We start from the raw sequence: 20,968 nt of genomic DNA, 5'->3' as shown, positions 1-20,968 counted from the left end.
CGCTTGATGTTGGTGGCTGTTATCGTGATCTTCAAGATATAATGGTCACTGCCTAGATTCCCCAGCAGATTCTCCCACGTTGCGTGTTTCTCCCCCCTGGCAAAAGTTAAGTCCGGACACGTATCCTGGCAGACAGAATTGCCAAGGCGCGTGGGTTGAGTTTCGTCTGTTAAGAGGGTACATTGGATCGCTTCCGCCGCATCCTCGACCTCTATACCTTTCTGATTATTTGTGGGGTATTCCCATTGCTGTCCGCGAGCATTAAAGTCGCCTAAAATGAGCAGCGTGTTGCTTTTAGCAAGTTTGCTGGCCCCTAGAAAGAGTTTATGAAAATTAGCGTCCCGCTGGCGAGGCGGGCTATAGAGGTTTACGAGAAAGACACTCTTTTCCTTATGCTTCTTTTTGGGAATAATTTCCGTCACTAAGTGCTCAATTTTTTGTTGGGAATTGGGTCATGGGCTATGGTTACCATCTTTTTGCTCACAAGGGTTGCCGCGCGTCCGGTATCGTAGCACATATATCCCCTGAGTGTCGGTGTCGTGTTGGTTTCCTGTAAAGCTTGTGGGGCCCTGCGCCACATATCTGTAGGGCCCGTGGCGAGCCGCGCATTCGAAGGCCGCGCCACTTCCCAATGCTCCCTGCGCGCTGCCTGTTTCCCTCTCCCCGCTCGTTCGGGGATAACCGGTCCCGCGCGAGGGGGCTATAAAGGAAGGCACGCGCCGCCGTCTCGCCCTCTCTTCGCTCCTTCTCTTCGTTCCTGCTCTTCGCCCTGGCTCTTCACTGCCTGGACGCGCTGGCTGTTCGCTGCCTTCCCTCCCGGACGACGACTCCGCACGACCCCCGCGCTGAAGTGAGATTAAAGATGTTTGTTACACGGCCCGCTGTGTATTTGTCGTGCGCATCCCTGGTGCAGAGGAATCGCCCACAAGCTATTATATCGGGTGTGGAGTCTTGCGTGTGTAGAAACTGCATTAGGAGTCCCTGTTTTTGGTGGTACCTCCTGCAGTTCCATTGCCAGATTTCTAGTGGTGTTTGTTTAGCCATGGCTTTGGGCATTGTTCGGATTGGAGCCTTCAGTGCCGAAACGACGCTCTTGTATGAGCCTGTCCCGGGCCTCGTTCGTTATTCGTCGCGTATTTTGTCTTTTGACGTGGTCCTGCCACGCAACTTTTTGCTCTGTTAACGTGACTTTCTGTTCTAATTGGTTGGTTTTGACATTCATTAAATCTAATCTTGCATGAGTTTGGCGAAACTGTTCTTTGATGCGAACCGTGAAATCCTCCACGTACTGCATGAAAGCTCTTAATTCCTCGGGGCTCACGTCTAAGGGGGACGGGGGTCGTTGCACTTCGACCGGCAGGATTGGGGGCCACGGTACCTGCCCTGTTCTTTGAGCCTGCATCTCTTTAATGAGGTCATCGACTTTTTTGCGGAGATATGCATTCCCTCTCTTAGAGATTTAGGCTCTTCCGAGTTACGCGTAATATTATTTTGATCCGAGTGCGTAAACAGTGAGTTTTGAGGGCCCGCTCCCCAACTCACCTTCCCTTCTTCTGTTGTTGCTTCTGCGACTGCTGCTGTTGCTGCTCCAGCTTGGCCGTTGACCGGTTTAGCGGCGGGAACGAGTCATCCCTGGATCGGCTCTGGCTGCGATCTTGCAACTATGCTACGACCTTGGCTCGAGGAGCGGCCATGGTCCCGCTCCGAACTCAGCCATCTGGTTCAGCGCTCTTGACTCAGGTTACGGTTTCGCTGCTGCTGCTGATGCAATTGTTGCAATTGCTGCTGGGGCTCCCGCTGCAGCTGCTGCAGTTGTTGCTGCTGCTGCCGCTGCCAGTGTTGTTGCCTGGATTGCCGGACGCTGGTCGTGCTGCCCCGGAGCTCGTCAGTAGTCTTGAGGCGTCGACGGCAATCTCTTGTGACGTGGTCGCCTTGGCACACCATGCATTTGGCCTTGCACTGGTGCCCTTCTGGTGGGTCGTGTGTGCCGCAAGTCCTGCAGAGCTTGGTGTTCGGCGTTGGACAGACGTCCGAACGGTGGCCTTGCTTTCCGCATATGCGGCAGATCTGCCTCGTAGGACAATATGGGTAGGTCTTGAATTCTCCAGAATGGCAAATGACCCACTGCGGGACGTCGAACGTGATGAGCGCCGTTTCCGACCTACCCAGCATTCTCGCTGCGCGGATCTCCACTCCTTGGGATCGAAGCCGCAGCCTCGATTTCAGTAGGGCCGGTGATTGCCCCGGCATAATGCCGTGGATGACGGCACGCTTGAGGTCGTCCGGTAGGGCTGTATAGGTACTGGTTTCATAGGTTTGGTCATTGATAGTGAGCTTTTCGATCTTCCTGAGCACGTCGGCGATGTCAAGGTCGGGCGTGCTCGCAATCATGATGTTCGACCCGGGCCGGAGTCTCATGATGAAGTCTTGTTCCCTGATCTTTCCTCCGATGGCGGCGACGAGGGCTTGCGTTGCCTGGTCGACGCGGATTTCGCTGATATTTAGACCTCCCTTGGGGCGGCAGATGATCTTGATATCATCCTTCGGTAGCGGTGGCGGACGTGGCCTTATCTGCCGCTGCGCTCCCGCAAGATGTTGTTTTGATGTAGAGCGTGTCACACCATTAGCGTGCGCCACTGCTCTGCCAACTGCGGCTTTCGGCGCTATCTTGTTTTTGTTTCTTTCCGGGGCTCGCCTGGCTTCAAAATGACGTCGCTCTGCTGCACAGCAAACTTCGATCCTTTCTTTTTTGGGTGCCGTTTGGAAGAAACAAGCGTCCAACGCTCCGCATTTTCGTCTTGCAGTGGGTCGATATCGGCCTCGTAGTCCCGCTGTGGTGGTGAGGTCTCCATGGCTTCGCTCACTGCCTCCCCGAGTCCGGGGCTCACATTGACCGGCGGCGCGGCAGGAAATTTGTTCGTCTCTTGAATATTCGCCAGACCTTGGGCCGATGTCTGATTAGGTCCACTCCTGGGTCTAACCGATCCTTCGAAGTCCGAGGACATCGCTGGACAGTCGTCTAAGTCCTTTGTCTGGTTGGTATTTGCCTCTTCGGCGTCGGTGAAGAACCCCCCGTGAGGGATCAAGAAATCATCGAAGTCCGAAGCCTCCTCGATTTGTTGTTGTTCTCTGCCCGTGTCGAGTTTTATTTCCAGGTGTACCGCATAATTGTCCGACGGCCTTCTGCTGGCGACGGTGGACGATGTCTGACCACGGCCACCTTCCGCCTCATCACTACCGCCGCGACCGTGAGTGGATGGGCCCTTATTCACCTGCGTGGACTGCCCTTCCTCGTCAGTGGCTTCCGATAGCTGCTTGCGAAGAAGCATGGCATGACGCCGGACGCGACAGCGTGGCTGGCGCCGACCTTCGCGCTCCCCTTCATCACACTCTTGGTAATCGTGGTTATCACTAAGCGGCGTAAGGCTCATGCTCCGCGATGTCCGCTTGGCAGTTCACAATCCACGGGCGGCCAAAGAAGACACTCACGGACAACAGGCTTGCCTCCACAGATCCTGCTCAGGGAGATCTTGCAGAATGCACCAACATATGGGGAATGGGGCAGTTGAATCCGGCCAGAAGGTTATCGGAATTGGAGCCGAAGCGAAGCGCGTCCGCTCACATCGGCTTCGTCATCTTCCTCCATTCAGCAGGATTGTCGCTGCCTTTGTTGTCCTGTTGAGGACGCGGTACGGGCCGTCGTATGAGGGGGTAAGAGGCGCCTTTACAGCATTTCGCCTGAGGAACACATGCGTCGAGGAAGCAAGGTCTGGGTGCACGAAGACTTGATTGACAGATGAGCGAGGCGGCACTGGGCGCAGATGCTGAAGACGGTCTTGTAGGCGATGAAGGTATTATAGGGGCTGGGACGAGGGAGCCGAAGGTACAAACAAGTCTCCGGGAAGGCGCAAGGATGTACCGAAGATGAGTTCGGCCGCCGAACAGCCAAGGTCACGACGCAGGACGACACGTAGGCCTATGAGCACCATATGGAGGTGGTCGACCTAGTGCTCGCGATCCAGGCGCGCAGTTAGGGCAGCCTTGAACTGACGATGGAGCCGCTCGACCATGCCGTTGGCACTGGGATGGTATGATGTGGTGCGGCAGTGTTTAGTGCCGAGTAGCCGTGTGAGCGAAGTGAAAAGGGCACATTCGAACTGGCGGCCGCGATCCGTGGTAACAATGCCGGGGCAGCCAAATCGGGAAGCCCACGCTGAAACGAAAGCTCTGGCAACTGTTTGCGCAGTAATGTCCGGAATTGGCATGGCTTCGGGCCAACGGGTGAAGCGGTCAACCATCGTCAGAATATACTTGTAGCCCTAAGAGGGGGGAAGCGGTCCAACCAGGTCAATATGAATGTGATCAAAGCGCGATCCAGGCGGCAGGAAAGGCTGAGGGGGAGTCTTGGTATGGCGTGTCACTTTGGCGGACTGGCAAGCAAGGCACGAGCGGGCCCACTGGCGAACGTCGGTGTTAATGTTCGGCCAGACGTACCGCTGTGTAACGAGGCGCTGCGTGGCTCGAATGGTAGGATGACACATGTCGTGGAGTGAATAGAAAATGGCACGACGAAAGGCCTCCGGGATGAACGGTCGCGGTAGAACCGATGATATGTCGCACCAGAGCGATCCGGGTACAAACGGATGAGGCACGAGCTGCAGACGGAGGGCTCGAGGGTGGGCACGCAGGGCTTGCAGCTCAGGGTCTTCAAGCTTCGCCCGGGCCAGAGATTGCCAGTCCACAGCAGGTGAAGGCACGCCGATGGTGGTAATGCGTGAAAGTGCATCAGCTGCCTGATTGTCGGTGCCTTTGATATGTCGAGTATCGGTTGTGAACTCCGATATGTAGGCCAGCTGACGAAGTTCACGGGCGACGTACTTCGAAGAGTTCGTACGGACCACATATACCAGAGGCTTATGGTCCGTGAAAACGTTAAATGTCTGGCCCACGAAGAAGTGGCGATAGTGCTAGATGGTGGAGTAGATGGCAAGCAGCTCACGTCCAAGTACGCTGTAGTGAGTCTCGGCAGGCTGGAGCTTCCGAGAGAATAAACCCAGTGGGTGCCACTCGAAGTCGATCTGCTGCTGGAGAACCGCACCAATGGCCGGCCACGCTAGAAGCATCCACCATGATGCAAGTGGGCGCGGAAGTTCTAGGGTGGATGAGGACAACTGAATCGGCGAGGGCTTGTTTTTCAGCCGTAAAAGCGGCCTGAGCTTCGGGAGACCAGGAAATCGCAGAGGATGAGGACTTGGTGGTGCGGAGAAGGTCAGTCAGGGGGTGAAGAAGCTCGGCGCAGTGCGGAATAAGGCGCCGTGAAAAATTCACTAGGCCCATGGAACTCACGGAGCTTGTGTAGGATAGTGGATTTTGGAAAGTCCTTAACAGCATGGACGTGAGAAGGCAATGGACGAATTCCCAGCGCCGAGATGTGGTGGCTCAAGAACTCGAGCTCGGAAGAGCCGAAAACACATTTCTGGGCATTGACGACCAAACCAAACTCTTGGAGGCGTTGAAAGAGTTCCCGGTGGTGACGCTCGTGATCCTGTGGAGAACGACTTGCGACGAGGATGTCGTCGATGTAGGCAAATACCACTGGGAGTCCACGCGTCACTTCAGCAATGAATTTTTGGAAAGCTTGAGCTGCGTTGCGTAGCCCAAATAGCATGCGCACGTACTCAAACAGTCCGAAGGGTGTAGTGATGGCCGTCTTCGGAATATCGGCCGGCTCAACAGGGGTTTGGTGATACGCCTTGACAAGGTCCACTTTATTAAAGATCTTGCAGCTATACAGATGTCCAGTGCAGTCTTGTGTGGAAGGGGATAGCTGTCGTGGACCGTGTGAGTGTTGAGAGACCGGTAATCGTCGCACGGACGCCAGTAACCCGGTTCTTTCTTGGGCACCATATGGAGTGGTGAGGCCCAAGCGCTGGATGAAGGGCGAATGGAGAATGTGGTCGAATTCCCACTTTGCAATAGCCAGACGCTCACCGAAGAGGCGGCACGGCGCGGACGAGCTGCGACAGGTAGACCACGCGTGACAATGTGGTGGGTTATACCGTGCTTGGGTGGCTGATGGAGATTACAAGGCCTCGTGACCTCGGGAAAGTCTGCGAGGATTTGGGCCTACGGGCATGACGGAATCAGAGTTCGAATGCCAGTGGAAGCGACAGCCGATATAACGCCAGTGATGGAAAGGCGCGTCTTGCTTTCGATGAGACGATGGCGACGCATGCTGACGTCCAGATCAAAATGCGTCAGGAAGTCGGATCCGAGGATGGGTTGATGTACATCAGCGACGATGAAGACCCATCAAAATGTACGCCGCAGGCCAATGTACAGAGTGAGGGATCGGAGACCATACGTTGCGATGGAGGTTGAGTTGGCCGCACGGAGAATAGGTCCATGTGACTTGGAAGCACGGTCGGCCTTAGAGGACGGCAGTATACACTGACTTCGGCACCAGTATCGACAAGGAAGCGCAGGCCAGAAATGCGATCCAGGACGGCGAAAAGGCGGCCAGGTTGAAGAGCGAGGTCACACGCCGCCGTCAGTGATCTTGCGCCGCGTTTCCCGACCAGTTGCATGGTGGAGTGTACTGGCGGGCGCGGTGCTGGAAAGTTCGGTGATACCAGCAGAGACCCGGTCTGCGAGGACTGGACGAGTGCGGACCGCTCGGCGAAGCCGAACGGAGGCGAGATTTTGAGGAGAAACCATGCTGGGCATGAGAGGACGTCCGAAGGGCATCGATAGAAGCGGCCAGCTGATTTATCCGGGCCTCTAACCGTGAAATGACGGAGGTCACCGGTGGAGAAGAGAGGGCAGCGACGGAAGGAGAAGTCGCGTCGTGGACTCTATCAGCGAGCTGGGCGAGGCGGTCAAGGGTCAAATCCCCCGCAGCAGCCAAGATGAGGCGGGTGGAGTGGGGCAAGCGTTGAAGGAAGAGCTGCCTCAACAGTGCGCCATTCGAGTCGGCGTTGTTTTCGCCCAGAGCTGCCGCATGCTATTGAGTAGCTGGGAGGGGCGGCGGTCTCCAAGCTCTTCGTAGGTGAGCAGCTGCTGGAGGCGCGCACTGTACGTCGGACGCCGTGGTGCGGTCCAAAAGGCCCTGCTTTAGTTGCTGGTACGGGGCATCGCCCAAGGGTCCAGCGATAATGTCCGCCACCTCTTGAGCCACTTCAGGAGGCAGGTTGGAAAGTAAATGACGAAACCGAGATGCCTCCCAGGTGATGTGGTGCAGATGGAAGATGGCTTCCACTTGGGCGAACCAGATCTGCGGACATCATCATCATCAGCCTGATTATACCCACTGCAGGGCGAAGGCCTCTCCCATATTTCTCCACTTAACCCGGTTCTGTGCTAGCTGCATCCACTTGAACCCTGCGAACTTCTTAATCTCATCCGCCTACCTAACTTTCTGCCGCCCCCTGCTACGCTTTCCTTCCCTTGGAATCCAGTTTGTTACCCCTTAGCGACCATCGGTTATCCTCTCTTCGCACTACATGTCCTGCCCATGTCCATTTCTTCTTCTTAATTTCTACTAGAATGTCGGTAACGTGAGTTATTTCTCTGACCCACTCTGCACGCTTTCTATCTCTTAATGTTACCCCTACCATTTTTCGTTCCATAGCCCTCTGGGTTGTCCTCAACTTAAGTAGAACTCTCTTGGTTAGCCTCCACGTTTCAGCCCCATAGGTGAGTACAGGCAAGATGCAACTGTTGTATACTTTCCTCTTGAGCGATACCGGTAAGCTGCTGGTCATAATCTGCGAGTGCTTGCCAAATGCGCTCCATCCCAATCGTATTCTTCTTGTTATTTCCTGCGGACACTTGGGCCAGAATGTTGGTAGGCGGAGCTGGAGAGCCGCGAAGTCCCATTGGCGCAAGTTAGCGTCAAGCGGAAGGTCGCCTGACATTTCTTAGGCCGAAGTCACCACTGTTGCAAATTCACAGGGTCGAAGCGGAGCACCAGAGCAAGATGACCAGCGTGGCAGACTTCTCATTTTGAACAGGCCGTGCCGAGCTTGCATCCAAAGCTGCGTGGACTGTAGTAGATGCATGCACTGCATTTAATTATTATCCCTGAGTCAGGTCCTGTCGCTATTGTGCATGAATTCCTGCCTCACAGGGAAGCTGACTTGTGAGATGTGAAAGGCGATCTAGCGGGCGGCGGCATTGACCCTTACAAAGGCTGGCCCCACCCTAAAAAAGGGCGTTTGCATCGAGACTCCCTATCCAGGGCTAGAGTCAGCCAGAGCAATTTCAAGAGGCTTCTTTCGCGCAAATCCAAAAGCAATTTCTCGAGCCTCCCCCCAGAGGTCATATGCAACCGACTGCATCTTCCGCACTCTCCGTAATTGTCGAAAATGGCTGCGACACCCCAAACCATTAAGGTGTGGCAGTGGAACTACAGGGCGTTTCGCTTAAACGAGACAACCTGGAGTTTCACTTACAGAACCTTTACAATCGCGACACTCCCAGTGTGGTCGCCACACAATTTTACTGCGATAGAGCACCCGTTAGAGGTAGGCGACGTGGATGCTCTTGTTGGAGCTTTTTCCCCGCGCACGCAAATCATTTAATCTTTTCATCCTAAATCTCTACAGCCCTCCCAAAAGTCCTCCTGCCCCCTTGCTGCTGTCCCCAAGATGCTATCGAGAAGTTCGAACGGGTGACTTCGCCGCCAACCACATCAGCTGGGGGTACCGCAAGAACTATCGTAAAGGCACCTCCCTGTGGTCATTCTCTTTAACGCGGATCGGACCCAGTTCCAACACACCAGCCCAGACCTCACGTTTAGCAAACACATCCGCTACAGACGATGAGTCAACACAAACCACTCACTTGGCAGTGACCATTACATAATTTCCACAGAGCTCAATATCTCGTCCATTACCCCCCTAAAACGACGAGGAGTTCAGGTGGTGAACTGGGACAAATTCCGCCAGAATCGGAGCCTAGCCCCGGACACCATCACAGACCTCTCTGAATGGACTAACACTCAACCGCGATGTCGCCCGTGCTACTTCCACCATTCCAGAGCCTGAGCACACGTCGATTGCTGATAGCCGCCTTCTCCATATGTGGGAAGCACACGTCAGCCTGCAATGGAGCTGGCTATGTCAAAAGCACAATACGCCCCTGAAACGACGTATCGCTGACCTCATACGCAATATTGAAGCGCATGCACGCGACCTAGCCCATCAACAATGGGGACAATCCTGCGACCCCATGAATGGAAATTTAGGCCTCAAAAACACTTGGTCCCTCCTTAGGCATCTCCTGAATCCGGGTCACACAAAGGCAACCCAACGCAAGAATGTCACACGCATCTTGCACCAACTCCCCCTCTCAGACGACGCACTTCTCCAAGCTCTTAAAGATCAATATCCAACCACAACACCCCCCACACCTCTTCCTCCGTATACGGGGAACCCCAACCCCAACCCAGATCTCGACGCGGATATCTCCCCAGTGGAGGTTCGCGCGGCCATGTACAAACACCGAACCACCTCAGCTAATAGGACGCTCCGCAATCTGGACAGCCCGTCTGTAGTGACCATTGCGGACCTGTTCAATCGATCAATGCTGGCGAACGGGAACCCTCCCCTGGCAGTGGACTCATCCCTGCATAACTTTCATCCCCAGCCCGTATAAGTCTCTGGATATCAGAAATATGCGCCCTATTTCCCTTAGGTCTTGCCTTGGGAAGCTCTTTGAGCACGTTATCCTTGCTCGTCTCCAGGAACACATGTACGATAATCTCTTCCCCCTCACAATCGTAGGATCTCGACCCCACCTCTCCACTCAAGATATCGTGCTTCAGCTCTCAGAAAACATCCTCTACCCCCGCAACACGAAGTGAACGAGCTCGGTGCTCGCCCTCGACCCGGAAAAGGCATAACGTACTCCATTCGGCCATTTTGGACGCTCTGTCATCCCTACACGTCGGCCATCGTATCCATCAGTAAATGTCAGCCTTTCTTTGTCAGCGCACAGCTGAAATCATCTTTGGGTCCCTCTGTTCTCCTGTTTTCATCCTTAAAAACCGAGATACCCTTCAAGGATCTGTGCTCTCTCAGCTTCTGTTTAATATTATTCTCATCACCATGACAAAGGCTCTGTGTCATTCCCGCCCTCTCTATATGCCGACGACACCACCCTATGGACCTCCACAGGTAATGAGGGAACAATTAAAGGGAAACTGCAAGCTGGCGTAGACGTGGTGGCCTCTCATGCTCACCTACCAAATCTGAACTCGTCCTTCACCCGCATCGCGCAAAGATAAAGATCCCCTACCTAGCATATCGAGGTCACCATGCATTGGTGCCGTCTGCATCCTGGGGATGATTCTTGAGAAAAATAGCAAAAACACTGCCACGATCACCAAGCTCCCTTACCATTCAACAAACAGTCCGCCTAATTAGACGAATCGCTAATAAACACCATGGCATGCGAGAACACGACCTCCGTCACCCGATCCAGGCTTTCGTCCTTAGTCGAGTAGTTTGTTCATTACCCTATGTCTTTACCCTATGTTTGTTCATTACCCTAGAACAAGGTCAACTGCTTTATCCGTCAGGCATATAAGACGGAACGCAATCTTCCCCGCCACACGTCGAATGAGCGCCTTCGTAATATTATCACGGGTTCTATCGGTACCCGGACGGCAGTCCAGAAGGACAGGGTCAAAGGACGGGGTTGGGGAGCTGAGGCACAGGAGGCAGAGAGCAGGCGCTTGACCAGGCAAAAGCAGCGGCGGCACAGAACCACGCGCACTCCGCACGAACTTCTTCCCTCTCCAGAACTGACACGGTTAGCGCGGGTTACACTACTCCTCCCCCTGAAAGGCGCATCGTCCCGATGCGCGCTGCAGCGTAACTGAAACGTTAAATCGAGCAGAGCGCAGAGTCAGAATACGTGGTTCTAGCGTTCACAGTAAGTTTTGGGGCGAACCACATGCACTACTTCAGAATGAGGGGGCCGACGAGATGTGCTCGGAACAATCGGAATCACCTCGTAATTCACGTCGCTTATACGGCGAACGACCTCGTATGGGCCAAAGTAACGTTTTAGGAGCTTCTCGCTGAGACCGCGACGGCGAAAGGGAGTCCACACCCACACTTTATCACCAGGTGCAAAAAATGAATTTCACGATGCCGGAGGTTATACCTGCGTGCATCGACGCGCTGGCGGTCTTGGATGCGTAGTCGTGCCAACTGTCGGGCTTGTTCCGCGTGCTGGGTTACCAGTTGGACATCGTCGTAAGAGTAGGCCTCCGGCTCATGGGGAAGCATGGCGTCAAGCATGGTAATCACCTCTCGGCCATGCACCAGGCGGAACGGCGAAAACCCGGTTGTTTCCTGAGTTGCGGTGTTATAAGCGAAAGTTACGTAGGGAAGAATGTCGTCCCATGTACGGTGCTCGACGTCCACATACATAGATATCATGTCGGCCATAGTCTTATTAAGGCGCTCAGTGAGCCCATTCGTTTGGGGGTGGTATGCGGTAGTTTTGCGGTGGTGCGTGCTGCTTAAACGCAAGATCTTTGCCATTAGCTGGGGCACGAACGCGGCACCGCGATCTGTGATCAATACTTCGGGAGCACCGTGACGGAGGACGATGGACTCGACGAAAAACTTCGCTACATCAGCCGCTGTTGCAGAAGGTAAAGCTCGCGATTCAACACACCGCGTGAGGTAATCCGTAGCAACAGCAATCCAGCGGTGTCCCGAGTTGGATGTAGGAAAAGGTCCGAGCAGGTCCATGCCTACCTGCTGGAACGGAGTCATAGGCGGCGGAATGGGGTGGAGATGTCCTGCGGGTTGTACGGGCGGAGTCTTACGTCTTTGACATTCGCGGCAGGTCCTGGTATAGTGACGGACAGTCTTAGCAAGTTGAGGCCAGTAATACTTAGAACGAATTCGTGCGAGTGTTCGGCTGTATCCAAATGCCAGGAAGCTGGGTCGTCATGACAAGCGTCCATAATTTCATTACGTAGGTCAGCCGGAACAACCAATAACCAAGAACTCGCACTCGCTGCGAAGCCCTTTTTGTATAGCACATTGTTGCGAAGACGTAATGCGGGTAGAACGCGCAAGAAGACGCGTGGAATGGTGCCTTCTTGACCTTCCAGATGGGCGATTACTCCACGGAGTTCAGTGTCGTGTCGCTGCCGCGCTGCCATATCGACCGTACTTATGGCACCTATAAAAGCGTCTTCATACCCGTCGTCTTGACCGTCAGATGCTGATTCTGTAGGGGCTCTCGAGAGGCAGTCAGCATCTGTGTGCCTGCGATCGGACTTATAACTATAGTAGCATCGAATTCTTGCAATCGAAGGGCCCACCGTGCGAGTCGCCTTGAAGGGTCTTTCAGCGTGCTGAGCCAACATAGAGAGTGATGGTCGGCAACCACCTGAAATGGGCGTCCGTACAAGTAGGGTCTGAACGTATTAATCGCCCAAACTACCGCGAGGCATTCTTTTTCAGTGGTCGAGTAGTTAGTCTCCGCCTTCGATAATGTTCGACTTGCGTAAGAGATTACACGCTCGGTCCCGTTCTGTTTTTGAATGAGCACGGCTCCGAGGCCCTTGTTGCTGGCATCTGTATGAACTTCAGTCTCGGCATCCTGGTCAAAGTGCCCGAGTACAGGGGAGGTCTGTAAGCTTTGTTTAAGGCGGTCGAATGCATGCTGCTGTTCATCAGACCACTGGAAGGCGACGTTCTCCGCCGTGAGATGAGTAAGTGGTGCAGCGACATGAGAAAAATTGGGAACAAAGCACCTATAGTAAGCACAGAGGCCCAGAAACCTCCGTACGGCGTTCTTGTCCGATGGTGTAGGAAAGGAGGCGACGGCGGCTGTTTTATCGGGATCTGGACGAACACCCGCGCTACTGACGACGTGGCCAAAAAATTTTAGTTCATCGTAAGCAAACTTGCACTTTGTTGGCTTCAGAATGAGGCCTGCGCTTCTTATAGCTTGTAGTACTGCTCTCAGGCGAAGAAGATCGGAGAACGTGCTTGAGAAGATTACAACATCGTCAAGGTAGACCAGACAAGTTTGCCACTTCAGTACGGCCGAGACGGTGTCCTTAACGCGCTGAAAGGTTGCTGGGGCGGTACAGAGGCCGAACGGCATCACTTTAAAGTCGTATAGACCATCCGGGGTGATAAAAGCAGTCTTCTCTCGGTCGCGCTCATCAACTTCGATTTGCCAGTAACTACTTTTCAGATCTATGGATGAAAAGTAACGGGCCTGTCGTAGATGATCAAGTGCGTCATCAATGCGAGGAAGGGGATAAACATCCTTCTTGGTGACGTTGTTTAGGCGGCGATAGTCAACACAGAATCGAAGAGTGCCATCCTTTTTCTTTACTAGTACCACTGGAGCTGCCCATGGGCTGTGCGAGGGTTGGATTATATCGTCGGCCAGTATTTCTTGCACTTGGTTCTTTAATAACTTCACGTTATTTGAAATAAACTCGGTAAGGCGACTGACGAACAGGGTGAGCAGCGTCATCTGTAATTATTCTGTGTTTGGCAATGGTCGTCTGGCGAACTCCGGATGACGTAGAGAAGCAGTCTTGGAATTCTGCAAGAAGCGCTATCAATTTGGCCCTCTCGCTCACAGAGAGATTAGGTGCAATGCTTACACCCAAAGGTGCATTGTTCTGCTGCACAATGCACCTTCGGACAGGGCAACAACTTGAATAGGGGCGGTAATGCTCTCCATGGTACCGAGAGCCGTGTCTTTCGTAAGGCGCTGTGGAGTGCCACAAAAGTTGGTGACTAGGACGTGTTACGCAGCCAGTATCCAGCTGCGCGAGGCATCGAGCAACACCAGGACCCCGTTCAAGATGCAGCTGAGCACTTCCTTCCAGCAGAACTTCGCCAGAAGCAACGTGGTCGGACGTGACAGGGAGAAATACGCTAGACTGGGGCGGTACGGTTACGTGCTCCGCCAAGACGCGTGCCGTGCAAACTTGGGGCTTTGTTTGCGCCGAGGTATATCGACGTTGACGAAGCATGAGGCGGCGGTCGGTAAAGTCGATTAAAGCGCTGCAATCACTCAAAAAATCCATGCCGAGAATAATGTCTCTGGAATATGTCGATAGTACAACAAAGGTAACCGGGCACCTGAGACCGTTAATCTCAATACGAGCAGTGCATCTGCCGATTGGTTTCACGAGGTGGCCTCCAGCGGTTCTGATATCGGGGTCATCCCACTGCGTCGTTACCTTGCGAAGTCGGCGGCATAGCTCCCCACTCATAACAGAATAGCCTGCACCGGTGTCAACGAGTGCCGTCACGTCGTATCCGTCGATCACAACACCAAGGTTATTGTACACTGCGGCGCGACGGTCGTCGCAACTCCGTCAGGGAGTTCGTCGTGAAGTTCGTCAGAAAGCTCGTCGGAAAGCTCGGCGGGAAGTTCGGCGCGAAGTTCGAAGGGAAGGTCGTCGGGTTGATCGTCGGTTCGCGTGGGGGAGCGGGGCGAAAAACGTGGAGGCTCTTTGACAGGAACGGGTTCGGCAACGTCACCTCCAGACGTCGCCGGGCTTTTTCCCGATGAGGGGACAGGCTTTCCCGTCGATTGCTGCGAAGGGGAGAATCGTACCGGCGGGACGGTGTCGAACGAAGGTCGCGACGTGAAGACCGGTCGGGTGGTGGTGAACGGCGCAGATAATCCGCGATGTCGCGGGGTTGCTCGCCGAACTCCGGGCGGGGAGCATTCCGCTGGAAACCGCAAAGACCAAGCTCGCGGTAAGGGCAGCGACGGTAGACGCGGCCTGCTTATCCGCAGTGGAAGCATAGCGGGCGTTGGTCGGTTGTCCTCCACGCGTCGGCCTTGCTCATCCATTGCTGCTGCGAAGATCGTGCGGGATGCGGGGTTGTGCAGGAAAGTACTGACGGCGAACAGGCGGCGGCGGGCGACTAGCAACGGACGCGTACGTCTCAACGGGCTGAGTAGGTGAAGAAGCAACGGAGCACTGTGGATAAAAGGCACGTTGTACTTCTTCGCGGACAGCATCCGTGAGGGCGCAGGATGCCGTACCATCAGCAGGTGGAAGCAGCTGGCGTATTTCCTCGCGTACAACTTCGCGGATGATCTCGCGTAGGTTTGCGTTGTCGAGGGAACCAACAGAAAAGCGAGCAGCTGAAAGGTTCGAAACGCTGGGACCTCCAGTAAGGCGACGATAATGGTCCGCTCACGTAACCAAGGCTCGCTCAATGTTCGTCACCTCATTTACAAATTGGGCCACTGTAGTCGGCGGATCCCAAAAAAGCCCGCCGAAAATGTCACTCCTGACGCCCCGCATGAGTGCCCGCACCTTTTTTTCCTCGGTGGCACGGGGGTCGGCTCGGGAGCTAAGTCGTAGAACGTCTTGAACAAAACTTGTTACAGTTCCGTCGGGTCGTTGTACTCTTGTTTGCAGAAGGTCTTCTGCTCGCTGTCGCCAATACTGATCGGCGAACGTCCGTCGCAGCTCTTCCTTACAGGTGTCCCAGGATGTAAGGGAGGCCTCGTGGTTTTCGAACCAGTGCCGAGCCGTCCTGTCTAGGCAGAAATACAAATTCTGAAGACAGTTTTCGGCATTCCAGTCATTGTGGCGGGCCACACGTTCGTACTGTTCCAGCCAATCCTCCACATCTTCGGAGGCATCGCCATGGAACGTGGCAGCCGCTCGAGGAGCCATCGGTAGGTACACCACGGACGGTGCGAGAAATGAGTCCGTCTGTTGACATTGGGTCGTGGTACTCCGGGCCATTGTAAGTCGTGAAGAGCCGGAGTTCGGCAACAGACCAAATTCAGGAGCAATCCCTTGAAGTCGCCGGCTGGCACGTATCTCGGCCTCCTCGTCGAAGGGGCGGCGGCTGAGACTTGGGGGCGGACTCAGAGTAGCGGGTGTTGAGGGGCTGTGCTGCATTTACCCCGCGTCTCCACCAGAATGTCATGAGTTCTATCGGTACTCGGACGGCAGTCCAGGAGGACAGGGTCAAAGGCCGGGGTTGGGGAGCTGAGGCACAGGAGGCAGAGAGCAGGCACTTGACTAGGCAAAAGCAGCGGCGGCCCAGAACCACGCGCACTCCGCACGAACTTCCCTCTCCAGAACTGACACGGTTAGCGCGGGTTACGATATCATCAGCCTGACTATACCCACTGCAGGGCAAAGGCCTCTCCCATATTTCTCCACTTAACCTGGTTCTGTGCTAGCTGCATCCACTTGACCCCTGCGAACTTCTTAACCTCCTCCGCCCACTTAACTTTCTGCCGGCCCCTGCTATGCTTTACTTCCCTTGGAATCGTTTTTTACCCTAAGCGACCATCGGTTATCCTCTCTTCGCACTACATGTCCTGCCCATATGCCAATTTCTTCTTAATTTCCACTATAGAATGTCGGTAACGAGTTATTTCTCTGACCCACTCTGCACGCTTCCTATCTCTTAATGTTACCCCTACCATTTTTCGTTCCATAGCCCTCTGGGTTGTTTTTAACTTAAGTAGAACTCTCTTGGTTAGCCTCCACTTTTTAGCCCCATAGGTGAGAACAGGTAAGATACAACTGTTGTATACTTTCCTCTTGAAGGATACCGGTAAGCTGCTAGTCATAATCTGAGAGTGCTTGCCAAATGCGCTCCATCCCAATCTTATTTCCTTCTCATGGTCCGGGCCTGCGGTTATTACCTGTCCTAAGAAGACATATATATTCGCCTACTACTTCCAGTACTTCACTACCTAATGTAAACTGCTGTTCCTTCCCAAGGCTGTTGAACATTACCTTAGACTTCTGCATATTGATTTTCAAGCCTACCTTTCTATTTTTCCTGTCTAGGTCATCAATCATTATTTGCAGTTCATCCCCCCAAGTTGCTTAGCAAGGCAATGTCATCAGCAAATCGCAGATTACTGAAGTATTCTCCATCTACCCTTATCCCTAACTGCTCCAAGTCTGAATACTTCCTCTAAGCAAGCTGTGAATAGCAATGGGGAGATCGTGTCTCCTTGCCTAACACCTTTCATTATGGGAATTTTGTTACTTTCTTTACGCAGAACTATGGTTGCTGTGCAGCCACTATATATATCTTCCAGCACTTTCACGTAAAATGGGTGTACACAATGTCTTCGCCGAACTCACCGATCTGCCCAAGTTGATCGGCCCTCCTCCACACTAGATAGCCTAGATCCCTCTGGATATTACTCCCCCACTTTCTTCCTCCCACGCCGCACACGAGACCTCCTCACCATTCACCCCCTCCCCAAGAACATGCACCCCGAACATCACGCGGCTCGTCGTGCTGCAGCCCTGCACAAACACTATGGCACACGGCCGGAGACCGTCTACGTTGATGCTGACTCTTATAACTCTTCTTCCGCCTTTGCCTTGGCAGTAGTGTCAAACTCCTCCACCACTCTTACAGCAGCTTCCACTTCCACGGAGGAGGCGGCAGCAGCCTTAGCAATTGCTGCTACATCGATCCTCATTTCCACTGATTCGAAGACAGCGGTACGAAACTTTGCGAAAGGCCGTACCTCCGAACGTCTCCCGTCCCTATTCAGCTTCTCTGGGTTGTGGCACACACCGGTACGAGGCAGCTGACTCTTTAGCTCGAGGTTTCGTCAGCCGAGCAGGAGTCGCAGACACTTGGGGAGACGCTCGATATAGTATGGTCGCTTACCACGAGATCGCTATATACCGTGAACGTCTTGCCTATCCCCCTCCACACAAGTCTCACTAAATTGCAGCAGGTGACGTGGCGCCAGCTAGAATCCTGCCCCTTCCTCTCCCCTGCCTACTTAGCCCTTGTAGCCGCCAGAATGCACCCTCTGTGGTGCTCCCAAAGCGGATTTTTCTCACATTTTTTATTCTTGCTCTGAGCATCTTCGCCGAATGGCAACTCAGACCTCGAGCGATGGGAGGCTGCGGTGTCCAGTTCTGACCCGGCTGCCCAACAGCATGCAAGCCGCCGGGAAGCATCACCTGCCGGCCATGACACGCATCCAAGAGCAATCCCATCACTAGGATGTTACAGCTAAGGCTCACCACCTGAACTCAACTAATTACAGCTTGGGAAAGCACTGTTTGGCTAGGAATTGCATGATTCAGCTTGGTCGTTTGCCTTGGAGAAACAACTTTAAATTCATGAAAATGGTATCTTGCTCTGTGCAGTAGTTTATAATTGTGCAAGCTTCTGCTACAGCGTTGGTGCATCCTATCACCAATGATGAGGTAAGGCTTGGCATAAGCCTCCCAGTTGCTATGGCAACCAGAGAGGCATCAGCATTTTTTTTACTTTGCTCTGACAGTACAGGTGCTTTAAAAGTAAAACAGAAATCCTTTTTTTTCTGTTTATTGAAACACAAGGCTTCCCATACAGTAAAACAGAAAATTTTCTTTTTTTCCTCTTAAGGTTACACTTGTACATGCACTATGCATATGTGGGCACAGTGACAGACCTCCAGAAATAAAAGTTCCACATTGATAGAAAGAGAATCGTAGAATAAAAAAAAACATGAATATAAAGGTTTCCCAAAAATAGCCTCATCACCTTGTCTGGACATGCCTCGCATTTCGCAACGCTCACAGTGAGAAGACAATGGACACAATACAAACATTTAAGATCTAAAATCTAGGAACAATGATACCAAAGAAAGCATCAGCCCAGCCAGCTCCTGCATTTTGCTACTCTTGTGACAAGCTATGGTGCACCTCGCACATGGCGAAAATAGAATTGCAAAAGAGCATCAATTTGCCGAGGTGCTTTTGTTCGGGTCTAATCTGGCATGTCTGAATGTTGGAACATGCCCCCTTTGGCTGCACCAAGTGGTTGGTGGCCAACACGTGGTGTGACGAAGCAACCACCACAGCCAAACTGAGCACCATGCCCAGGCAAAAAACGCCAGGTAAAGTTGTGGATGTTGCAACTGTTCCCATGGAGGATCCTAGCCAGACTTGAGTGCAGCACAAAAATGCAACATGAATACTGGCTGGAGCTGAATACTTCTGTTCAACTCCTACTGCCTCAACAAATGTCGCTGCTCACCCTGTGAGCTATCCTCCTCACTGGTGCGCCTACATGCACCTTGGGAATGGCCACCCATCTTCTTCCCGAGACAAAATCCGCAAAGAAACAAAAGTGGTGCCACCAAATAAAAACAATGGGTGAAAGCAGACATGATCTGGAAAAACATGAACAGAAGTTTGGGCCCAGGTAAAAATGTTTTGAAGTTAAAATGACTTAGCTGCATGGTATGCGAAGCATGGAAAATGTGCTTGCCTGTCTGAATCTTTTCCTTGCCCACCAGTGTGACATATTTTGGTCAAGCTGGTAGACCAATCAGATGGTATTAATCAATGCGGTGCCGCTTGCTGTGCCGCATAAAATGAAGTAAACAGAGCAGAGATTCAAAGACCTAATGGAACGGAAATTAGCCAAGACAAAGTAAAAAAGGGGAGAGGAGGTGCCATGAAAGGAGGTGCTGAAGAAGTGTGAAGGGAACAACGGCGCGAGGCCTGTCCAAGGCCTGCAGCCTGGCGCCCAAACAATCCTAAGGACAAGAGTCCTGGGTCTTTTCTGGTTGGGATGGGACGAAGGCGCCAGTGCCCCCCCCCCCGGGTGCCACTTTACTTAGCGGGGCAGAGAGACTGTGCTCCTAGCCGCCCACTGCGGGTGGCCTAGAGTGGCCACCATGCAGAGAAGAGGCATGTCCAGACAAGGTGGGCCGATGGGCCTCAACTAGGGGCCTTGGCGAACAACGCGTACGTCAGGTCGTACGTGTTGAAGCGGCACACCTGCAGCTCCTTCCGGTTGTAGTTGCGGAACTCGGTGTTGCAGTTCTCCTTCATTCCTTTGGCCGCAACTGACAACTGCAATGGAAACAACGCTAATTGTCCAAACCGACATACTCTACTTGACATGGCAAAAATTTGAAATATAAAATTTTGTCAGAACTGCATGCAAGGGCAGCAAAATTCGTTGAAGGCACAACAAAAGTGGCCTTTACTACACAGTACACAGGGTCATTTTCCAAGTTCTAGGGTAGCTTCAAAGGCATCCACAGCTATCTGAAACCTTAGGGGGCACTTAATCACCATTGGGTAGGACATTATGACAGCAAAGTGCCTCCTTCAGAGACACTTCTGTGCTGTTGCATGAAATATCGAGTGCTGAACACCAGTCAGGTTGGCTTCCCTACACAGCACCACCAGCAGAGAGAGGCCAAGTACCATCTAGTGCGACTTTCCCGCATAACAGCCATGGAAAGTGGTGCAGCAAGCAGTCACCATTAATCACTTGCATAGTGTGGCAAAGATTGCCATTCCAGCACTGGGGAGGTTGACAGATCCAATTTATGCCTAAACATGCAAGTGTAAATGGCATGTGTTAGTATGCATATTTAGGATGAGGTCAATACAGACAATAATGTATAGTAGCCCTAGCCAGTTTTGCAGCTCTAGTAGAAAGGTTTGACAGCCATAGTGAATGACTGGCAAAAAACATTGTAGAGTCAAGTCATTGTGAGAGGCTGCCCTCTGAATCGGGGGCTACTTCGTATAGAATAATTCTAGAGTGCACTTTGGACCACTATATGCGATGAGGCGAAAGCCATTATAGCGTGGTGGATCGTAGCCCTGCACTAAGGCACCTCTATCTCCCTCTCTTCTTTCACTCCCACCTTCCTCCTTTCCATTATGGCGTCGTACATGTGTCCACGGAGAATTGTGACAGATACTGTGCCTTTTCTATCCTGTAAATCAATTTGAAATGCACTGTTGGCTGCTGTACACTCAAAAAAAAAAAAAAAATTGCGTCAAGTCATCGCAAGAGACTGCCCTCTGAACCGAGGGCTTCTTCGTATAAATAGGGCACTTTGGACGTTTCCCGGACATCTGGGTCTGCTTCTGTTTGCTGTGTGGTGTGGCATTCGAGGAAGTGTCAAATGAAAGGCACAGCACAGACTCCTG

At 53.0% G+C, this 20,968-nt stretch overlaps 1 protein-coding gene across 1 annotated transcript in view; it reads right to left on the bottom strand.

The window, feature by feature from the left end:
• Window positions 1-18,337: 18,337 nt before the first annotated feature.
• The window catches only part of SamDC (S-adenosylmethionine decarboxylase), a 103,244-nt gene continuing 100,613 nt past the window's right edge, over window positions 18,338-20,968 (bottom strand). The window contains exon 10 of the mRNA XM_084605745.1: window positions 18,338-19,870. Coding sequence (XP_084461871.1) covers window positions 19,736-19,870 — 135 coding nt within the window. The 3' untranslated portion in view covers window positions 18,338-19,735. The remainder of the gene's footprint in view (window positions 19,871-20,968) is intronic.

The sequence above is a fragment of the Amblyomma maculatum genome, chromosome 1 (assembly GCF_055883805.1).
Source record: "Amblyomma maculatum isolate TAMU_Amacu chromosome 1, ASM5588380v1, whole genome shotgun sequence".
Taxonomy (NCBI): domain Eukaryota; kingdom Metazoa; phylum Arthropoda; class Arachnida; order Ixodida; family Ixodidae; genus Amblyomma; species Amblyomma maculatum.
This window is presented reverse-complemented; position numbering and strand designations above follow the sequence as displayed.